The 10,532-nt window shown below is 39.6% G+C and overlaps 1 protein-coding gene across 1 annotated transcript; it reads left to right on the top strand.

The window, feature by feature from the left end:
* The first annotated feature begins 8,165 nt into the window (after positions 1 to 8,165).
* On the top strand, positions 8,166 to 9,143 carry LOC103197130 (olfactory receptor 52I2-like). The gene has a single exon (XM_007941009.1). It carries the CDS (start codon positions 8,166 to 8,168, stop codon positions 9,141 to 9,143), a length of 978 nt encoding a protein of 325 aa, XP_007939200.1.
* The last annotated feature ends 1,389 nt before the right edge of the window (positions 9,144 to 10,532 follow it).

The raw sequence follows: 10,532 nt of genomic DNA on the forward strand, positions 1-10,532 counted from the left end.
AAGCAGTGCTTCTCCCTGCTGTAGTTGTTCAGCTCCTATGCCTGCCTATTGTTTGGCTGAAAGCTAGCATGGGAGTGAGTCCAATTCCAGGCCCAAAGGGTGACTAAAACAAACAAACAAAAAAACCCATTGCCATCAAGTCGATTCTGACTCATAGTAACACCCATTGGGTTTTTGAGGCAGTAAATGTTTATGGAAATAGATTGCCCAGTCTTCCTTCTGTGGAGCGGTTGGTGGGTTTGAATCATCGACCTTCTGGTTAGCAGTCAAGAGCCTTAGGCAGTCTGACACCAGAGCTCCTCCAAAGGAGCTAGGGCCATAATCTCAGGGGTTTTGTGAGTCTCTATCCAACTAGTAGTCCTTGTCTTTATCATGGTTTTTAAAATTTTGTTCCACATCTTACTCCCAATCTATCTAGGATTTCCAATTTTGATCCCTTTCCGAGTGGTTGGCATTGGACCTGGGCACAATCTAGTTCTGGTACCAGGGTCATAAGGATTGAGGTTCTCCAAGTCCATTAGTACTTTGGATTACTTATTTCCATGTGTCTTTGATTTCCCTCACTCTTTTTTGCTCCAGATGAGGAGAGATCAATAGTTGCACTTTGATGGCTACTTGCAAGCTTTTAAGACCCCAATTGCTACTCAGCAAAGTAGGATGTAGAGCAATGTTTTTGTATACTATGCTGTGCCAATTGAACTTGATATCCCCCACAGCCATGGTCCTGAGCCCATAGACCCAATGACTCACTTCCTTAAGGTTCCTAGTTGTGGTGCAGACATCATCCTAACTATGGGCCCTTTTAACTCTATACCGCATATGGACATTTTTATAGTACATACAAATATGTATGTAGGAGTATCATCTGCCCAACCTATGTATGGTTGTGGGCATATTCTCACTCACCTACTCATACCTTATCTCCTTGCTTGTCTACCTATGTCAAACCAAAATCAAACTTACTGCCTTCATATCAGTTCTGACTCATAGTGACCCCACCTTGGGTTTCCAAGGCTGTAAATCTTTATGGAAGCAGACTGCCTCATCTATCTTCCATGGAGTGGCTGGTGGGTTTGAATTACTGACCATTTGGTTAGCAGTCAAATGCCTTAACCACTACACCACCAGAGCTCCTTGTCTACCTATGCATGCACCATAAACTAGTGTTTGCTATTACTGATAAGGCAGTATTCTGTATGTAATAGCATTTACCTTTACTGTCTGTACCTCTTGTGCACCTCTTCATGTCTTCCTTTTCCTTAGTGATACTGTGCTGGTTCACATGCTTTCATGATATTGCCTTTCTCTTCACCCAAATCAACACCTGTCTCTTAACTAGCAAGCAATTTTCCCTCCCCTCCTCTCTCATTCCTGGTAACCAACAAAGATACTTTTCTTCTTGTGTTGTTAACCTTTCCTTGACTTTTTATAATAATGAACTCATACAATATTTATCTTTGATTCACTGATTTCACTCAGCATAACGTACTCCAACTTCATCCACATTGTGAGGTGATTTGCAGATTCTTCATTATTCTTTAATGTTGCATAGTATTCCATTGTGTGTATGTATCATAGTTTGGTTATGCATTCATCTGTTGATGGGCACTTAGGTTGTTTCTATCTCTTTGCTATTGGAAATAAGAGTTGCAAAAAATATGGGTGTGCATATACCTATTTATGTCCCAGATCTCATCTCTTTAGGATACATTCCTAATAGTGGGATTGCTTGATCAAGTGTTACTTCTATTTCCACCTTTTTAAGGAAGTGCCATACTGTTTTCCATAGTGGTTGTACCATTTAACAATTCTACCAGCAGTGTATGAGAGCTTCAATCTCTCCACACCATTGTCAGCATTTGTTTTTTTTTTTCTGTATTGCTGAACTTTCCTATTATTGCTCTCGTTGTTTTGATTTTCATTTCTCTAATGGCATTTCTTCATGTGTTTATTAGCTGCCTGAATATCTTTGGTTAAGTGTCTGTTCATATCCTTTGCCTATTTTTGAATTGGATTGAATGTCTTTTTGATGTTGAGGTGTTGAAGTTTTCTATAAATTTTAGAGATAAGTCCCTTGTTGGATATGTTGTTGCTAAATATTGCTTCCCAGGCTGTAGTTTCTCTTTTTACTCTTTTGGAGAAGTCTTTTGATGCACATAAGAATTTACTTTTTAGAAGGTCCTCGTCATTTAGTTTATCTTCTGCTGTTTGTGCATTGTGGGCTATTTATGCCATAAATTAGGGACCCTAAGTTTATCCCTATTTTATCTTTGATGAATTTTATAGTTTTGAGTTTTACATTTAGGTCTTTGATCCATCTTGAGTTTGTTTTTGGGTATGGTGTGAGGTATAGATCTTGTTTCATTTTTCTGCAAATGGATATTCATTTTGCTAGCACCATTTGTTAAAGGGGAGCTCTGGTAGCATAGTGCCTAAGGCACTTGACTGCTAACCAGAAGGCTGGTGGTTCAAACCCACCAGCCACTCCTCAGAAGGAAGATGGGGCAATCTACTCCCATAGTGATACTGCCTCAGAAACCCAAGGTAGGGTCGCTATGAGTCGGGTCTGACTCCATGGCACATAACAACAACAACAACATACTTTTGTGCTGAGGTCCATGCCTTTTCCAGTTTGAGAAGCTTATCTCATACTTTGTTAATCTTCCCTACATCCTTTTTCTCTTCTCTGTTCAAATGGTACTTTATAACATAGTGCGTTAAGAAATATTTAGAAAATGAAGCCTACTATGAGGCCCCAGGCAAAACTGAGAAAGTGAATCGTGAAGTGGACTTTGAGAGATTAAGTATATTATCAGGGTGAGTAGTTCTACAACAACACATAATGAATTATGATTACCTGAACTTGAATCTTGACTCTCTAGCTGACTAGCTTTGTGAATGTCTATACATCTCTGTTTCATCTGTAAAATGTAGATGTAATGGTACTTACTTCAGAGGGTTTTGAGAACTGAGACAAACTTGGAAAGAAAGTTAGAAGATGCCCAGCATACAGAAGGCTTTCACAAGACTAACTATCGGGCTTTTTGTTTTCATTTCAGGAAACACTCTATATGGTTATTCTCTCTCTTAAGTGTCCTCTGAAGACTTGAGAAAGCAAAGACTCTATAGCCATTAAGCATCTGCCTCTTCCTGTAATCTAGATGGCCCCAAGGACCAGGACAAAGAGAAAAATTAGTTTCTGGAGGATTTATCATCTTTGGCTGCTGGGCAGAGGCCAAGGGAAGCAAGGGCTGTGTAGGGAGAAGGCAGGGAGATAGATTATCTAATGGGAAAGAGGGCTCACAGTGGGAGGTCTTTGAAAATGACAATACTCTTCTCCTCTGGTCTATGTTGCTCATCTTTGATATCAAATCAACCTGCTTCCTGCCTCCTAGAGGGTCTTGTATAAATCCTCCTTTCTTTTGAGTGAAGAAATGTGAGCTACCAGGTACAGATGCACGAGAGAAAGCTGAATAAAGAAAACTCCTGGGATGTAAGTAACTGCCCTGGAGATGAGATGTTTGGCTGACAGAGTCTTAAGAACAGGGTCACCAAGAAAGGAGGATATAAACTTCCACCTCACAATAATAAGCCAGTCAGGTCTGATGGGTATCGCTGATGACAACACCTTCTTCTGGAAATGATGGGAAGAAGGGGGGAGCTGGGAAAGGGAAATATGCAACACCTTTTGGTTCATTCTTTGTTACAAAGCAGAAAGAAAAAGAGCAAATCCAGCCTTGGGATGGTGGAGAGACAATTTTCAGGAACTGAAGAAGGTTATGAGATAAGAATCCACGCAGTATGGCTGATTGGGGGTATGTTTGGCTGAAGAGGGGGAGGTACTCAGGAGCATAAGGGTATCATAATAATAATAAGAAGAAAGGTTCTATTCAAGTAACATATGCATTAGTGCCTTTACCTCTGAGATAATTATGCTCCAGTATTTTAAATGGGGGAGCCCTGGTAGCGTAGTGCCTAAGGCAACTGACTGCTAACCAGAGGGCTGGCGGTTCAAACTCACCAGCCACTCCTTGGAAGGAAGGTTGGGCAATCTACTTCCGTAGTGATACTGCCTAGAAACACAAGGAGGGACGGCTATGAGTTGGGTCCGACTCCATGGCACGTAACAACAACGACAATTTTAAATGGGTACAAAAAATCCTCACAAATCCTATGACTTAGTTATTAAAGTTATTTGTCTAAGCTTTTCATCAGTAATTGACCTTCCAGGTGTCTACATAAATGTCTCTGCAGGGGTGAAGGCAGAGGCAAGCGCTGGGCTGGAAATGGGTCTTAGGAGAGCTTGGCCAGAGCATTCTGAAGAACAGCATACCTCAACAACCAACAAGCGAAGTGCCTGAATCTTGATTTGGGTAGTAACTACAACTATATGTATTAACTTTATAAAAACTTACCAAACCAAACAGCCAAGATGTGTGCACTTTATCATACGTTTGCTACACTTCAATAAACATTTTTTTTATTTATTTACTAAAAACTGAGGGAAAGGGCAGTAATGTTGTATGTTATAGAGAGGCCAAGTAAAACAAATAATGAAAAGAAGTTTTTGAACTGGCAACAGGTCATCAATGGAGATCACTGTTACTAATCTTAGCAAGAAAAATTTCAATAGCATTAGGTTGAACATCGAATAAAGGAAAAGTAGCCAGGAGAGGAAGATTCTGTATCAGAGGTGAGTCGGGAGGAGGTGTTCTGGTTCCTCAGGCTCTCCTGCTCTTTTAAGCATTGATGTTTACCCTTGGGTTTGAAAAATCCAGAAGACATACAGCAGTCTTAAAAATACTCCCCATCACTCTTATTCAAAAATATTTTCCCTAGTCTCCTTCTGATCTGTCATGGAAGATGTCTCACCCACTGATATTACATAGCAAGGTTCTTCTCATTCGACCATGAGATGAAGCTTACTATATTCTTCAGTAATTTCCATTATAAGGCTTTTCCTGTAATTAGGGTTTTTTGTTTTTGTTGTTGTTTAAATAAAAATCACAGTTTGCAACAATGTCCCAAGAATTGGCTTTTTAGAAAACTGAGGACTCCCACCAAAGCTGCCATTGGTACCTAGGTGTGGCATCAACTTGTTACTATTGTTACCTGCCGTCAAGTTGGACCCAACTCATAGCGACCCCTCCTTAGGTTTCTGAGGCAGTATCACTATGAAAGTAGATTGATTGCCCAACCTTCCTTCTGAGGAGTGGCTGGTGGGTTTGAACTGCTAGCCTTCTGGTTAGCAGTCAAGTGCCTTAGGAAGGAAACAGAAGGGACAAATATGTGGCATAGTTACGACTGAGAACCACTGTCTAGTGCTTGGCTAGCAAAGAAAACATCCACAGTAGCAGATAGGATCCTGAGACCAAAATTCCATCAATCCGATTTACCTAACTATTCAGAAAGGGATCAGGTCCCTGATGAGAAATTTAAAAAGGGTAAGTAAAGACAGGGTCCAAAGGTAAAGAAAGTGAACTTCTCAAATTGGAAACTCCTTATTCAGTGGTACAGAAAATGATAGCTAAGGGCAGGCTAGTCATGAGACTTGGCAAGTTAGCACTTGGGAAACTGTCCTTAGGCTATATGTGACTCCTGTAAAGTAAATACAAGTCACATAATTTGTGTGGTAATCTTCCAGGCTGAAGAGGTCCTGAGAGATGCAACATTAGGACAGTGAGGCTTTGAGGAAAGAGATGGTCAATTGTACTTAACCATGGTGTGGTCCACCCCTAGACCTTGATTCCAGGTTCTATGGCCAGTGCCCTTCCCTAGGAACTGAAATGATCTGATAGTCATAGAAAAAACACTTGAAGCAGAATTAATGGGTAGTCAGAGAGAGTTTGTCTTTCACCTTTCAACTGTCAGCCCCTAATACTTAATCACTGTTGAATGAAATAAATAACCTGGGTGTGTATAGCCACTGGCTCAGGCATCTTCAGCAATAGCTCATGGGAGGATAAGTAAAAAGCCTCATGCAAGCAGAGGTGAACTGCTTTTTAATACCTGGCCTCCAAGTCACAATGACTCATGAACATGCTACTTGGAACAATCTAAATTTACAGGATTAAGTAGGGAAAATAGTCTAAGTTTTTGTTGGCTATATTTTATTGAGCACCTATGGACCTAGTATTCTGCTAAGCACTTCCACACAGCTTCTCATTTTAATCTAAAAACATTCCTATGGAGTTGGGAATATTATTCCCATAATTATCAATAAGTAAATCAAGGTTTAAAACAAAACAAAAACCAAACTCACTGATTTGACTTATAGTGACCCCACCTTGGGTTTCCAAGGTGGTAGCTCTACAGAAGTAGATTGCCTAATCTTCCTTCTGAGGAGTGGCTGGTGGGTTTGAACCACGAGCCTTCTGGTTAGCAGTCAAATGCCTCAGGCACTATGCCACCAGAGCACCCAAATCAAGGTTTAGAGAATTTAAATAACTTGACCAAGGAAAAACAGCTAGCAAGGGACAGAGTAATAGGGTTTTCAGTCTAGAGTGTACATCTAGTACCAATGCTCTTAGCCACTTTGCTATCCTGCCTCTTGATGATACAGGACCAACAAAAAATTTTGAGTGGGGTACACAGAAGTATGTAGGATTCCTATGCTGTATTCTAAGGAAAGAGAAACTAGGTGGTCCTTAAAGAAGTTTACCCAGTGTTCCAAAGACTGAATGAAATCACTAGAAGAAGGGCCCCACAAGAAGTGTTCTCAGATGGGTGTGGAAATAAGCACATACCCAAACATCATATATAATGATGGAACCATCCATCCCAAGAGGAAAGTAACTGAATTAGGGATATCACATATGAGTAGAATGGTGGTTTAATGCTGACCCACTGCATCATTACAGATGGTGGGCAAATGCAGCAATAAACAGAACTCAACAAGTGTTGCAGTCCAGATCCCGGCTGTGTATAATGGTAGCTCTATTTCATCCATACTGGCTGAATGAGGCCCCTGACTTTTATCCCCTTCAGCAACCACAGTTGTTGCCTTGACTATTAATCTTGGCATGGATGGCCACAACTCGGAATAGCAGATGTTAACAGAAACTGGAAAGACTTGGATTTAATTCTCAAATTTAGCACATACTTGTTATGTGATTTTAGACAAATACTTAACCTAATTTTAATTATACCAACTGCTTTGCATGGAAGGGATGTTTGTCTTATTTTATAAGTAAGAAAGATACTTACATGATAATACTTTTCAGCATTCATACTACATTCATTAAAAAGTACTCTATATTCTAAAGGATAAAGCTTCCTTGTTGTGTAGAATGTCTTGGTTTATTATGAAAAGGGAGTTAGATATATTGAATGGTTTATCTATAAGGCAACCCCAATGTTTTATTTGTAGTTATTTATCTACTACTTAAACCTACAGCAATAGGAAATCCAGGCTGGAATGTCAAGAGAAAGAGATTATACATATCTCCTGATAGAGTTTATCTTCTATGGAAAGTGATGTCTTCTAAAAACCTTATTTTCCTGACTCCACTAATGTATTTCAACCAGAATGATGATTCATTTATGTTTGTCTAGGCACCACATTGAGAATACAAATGTGACATATCTGACCTCAAGAAGGTCACTGTTTCATTCACAATTATTAAGTAGTAGGAGCTGAGAACAAAAAGATAAAAGACGAACTCTCTCCTCTGACTGCCCATTCTGTGGAAACTGTTTAAAATGATGAATACAGACATCTTCTTTAATGGACTTTTGCACTCTACTCTGAATCATACACTTGATATAAGAGACACACATAAGTGTATACAATAAACTCATAGAGAGAGCAGGGAAAAGAAGCATTCATCACACTGTACTAAAATTGTTGATATACATCCCTCAGAGTTCAGTATGGGAGGTGCCATGGAAGCTCAGAGATAAGTATCTAACAGCCTGGGCATGAGATGGGGGATAAGATGGAGCAGAGGCTTTCCATGAGATGATCCTTGAAAGGTTAATAGAATTTATAAGGCAAAGATGGAAGAACATGAAAGGTGGAACTGAGTAACTTTTCTGATATCAGTTTTCTGATCTTATGGTCCACTTAGCTGAGACATCACAGGATTCCAAATACCATAGTTGAGAAAAAGATTGCATTTATTTTTTTAAAATCATCATTTTATGCATTAACAGGGTATTCACTTATGATGCTCAGGCTACACTACAACCACACAATGGAATCGCCTGCCAACTTCTTTCTTATGGGCATCCCTGGGTTGCAGTCTTCACATCTTTGGTTGGCTATCTTACTGAGTGCCATGTACACCATAGCCCTGCTGGGAAACATCCTCATCATGATGGTAATCTGGAGGGACTCCACTCTACAGGAGCCTATGTACTGGTTCCTATGTGTTCTAGCTGCTATGGACATTGTTATGGCCTCCTCTGTAGTACCCAAGATGGTGAGCATCTTCTGCTCAGGAGACAGCTCCATCAGCTTTGATGCTTGTTTCACTCAGATGTATTTTGTCCATGCAGCCACAGCTGTGGAGACAGGGCTGCTGCTGGCCATGGCTTTTGACCGCTATATAGCCATCTGCAAGCCTCTACACTACAAGAGTATCCTCACACCTCAAGTAATGCTGGGAGTGACTATGGTCATCACTATCAGAGCCATCACATTTATGACTCCATTGAGTTGGATGGTGAGTCATTTACCTTTCTGTGGCTCCAATGTAATCTATCATTCCTACTGCGAACACATAGCTGTGGCCAAGTTGGCATGTGCTGACCCCATGCCCAGCAGTCTCTTTAGTCTGATTGGTTCTTCTATTATTGTGGGCTCTGATGTAGTCTTCATTGCTACCTCCTATAACCTGATTCTCCGGGCTGTATTTGGTCTCTCCTCGAAGAATGCTCAGTTGAAAGCATTAAGCACATGTGGTTCCCACATGGCAGTTATGGCTCTGTATTACCTACCTGGTATGGCATCCATTTATGTCGCTTGGCTAGGTAAAGATACAGTGCCCTTGCACACACAAGTGCTGCTAGCTGACCTGTATCTGGTCATCCCACCCACCTTAAACCCCATCATCTATGGTCTGAGGACCAAACAAATACGGGAGCGAATATGTGGTTTATTGACACGCTGCCTCTTTGACCACTCCATCTTGGGCTCATGAACCCAAGAAATGTTCACATTTTGAGCATTCCAGTCAGCTTCAATGATATCTTAGGGATCTGTGGAACTGATCTGGTTCACCTGGAGCTACAGGAATTCTAAGATGGATCTCTTACGGGTAACCCTGCATAACTTTTCAATTTTTAGCAAGAGTGTAAATGAAATTATTCTGAATTTCTAATACCATTTTTAATAGTTTTAACAACTAGTATTTAAATAAAAGAGATCTGAGCAGAGAATACAGATTTGAGGTTTTTCTTCCTGAGCCTCTGACCCATATTTCCAACCTAATATTCTACTAGTACTTTTGCAAGAGAAAACAATTGTTTGATTGAGGAATCTGCTGCTTTCCTAAAAATTGCTCTTTTTCTTACCAGATTATATGGGAGAAGCTGTTAATATATGACTTTGCACTCTGCCCCACTAAATCCACTTGGTTTGGGTCATGTGCTCACCCCCAAACCAGAGTCCTTTATGGACTCCAGCTTATCTGAGATATAAACTTGGGATCACTGATGAGGGCTACTTCCCAGTGCATGGACTTAGAAAAAGACACCTGGTCCACAGCAAGAGAAGCTCATTAGTAAAATGGGATGAAGAGATTTTGAGTTCTACCTTTGATCCCAGTTCCTTCTAGACACCCAGGTACATCCCATTATTGTTTTGTAAGATACCTCTATATCCTTTAATTTACCCTGTATTATTAGGCTACTGGAGTTAGCTTCTTGTTTTTAAGCAACCGAGCTAAATCGATATGAGTTTAGTTTTGGGTGTCTTTCTCTTGGTTCCCATTCCTGCTCTATGAAACTCAACCTTAAGACATAAAAGAGAGGAATTGAGTATCATGCAGGTCTTTCTTGTGGACACATCTATGATGGAGTTTTCTGGGATTAAAAGGTTAATACAGACCAACATAAATAATAAAGTTGAAATGGTTTTACTTTTCTCCTAGTTACCAGATATTTATTTTCTATTCTTATTTCCCTCTTTCAGAAAATCTTAAATTGAATGATATGTATACATTGAAAAAACAAAAAACAAAACAAAATGAAACAAAAAACTGCATATATCAGAGAGAAATATATTCAACTCTGGTGCATTTTAAAATCCTAATAAAAATATAATTTTCAAATCCTAATAAAAATAATTTTCAAACAGTATTCAAACTGCAAGGAAGAACTGCACTGATTTAGTTTTATCATTTCCTTTCTACTGATGAAAGAAACAATATTAATTCATAGAAAGTACTGAAGATTAAATGAAGTAATGAATGGAAAGCACTTGATGCACTATCTCACACACTGTATGTATTGAAAAAAATACTCAACTAATGATAAATTTATGATTTCATAATGTTAAAGAGGTACTTCCAGGTATGACTGAAATTGCA

The sequence above is a fragment of the Orycteropus afer genome, unplaced genomic scaffold, assembly GCF_000298275.1.
Source record: "Orycteropus afer afer isolate SDZICR_OR568_19922 unplaced genomic scaffold, OryAfe1.0 scaffold00074, whole genome shotgun sequence".
Lineage (NCBI taxonomy): Eukaryota > Metazoa > Chordata > Mammalia > Tubulidentata > Orycteropodidae > Orycteropus > Orycteropus afer.

What these genes read in the sequence shown, in the direction of transcription:
- LOC103197130 (XM_007941009.1), top strand. Translation starts at nt 8,166, where the DNA reads ATGATGCTCAGGCTACACTACAACCACACAATGGAATCGCCTGCCAAC.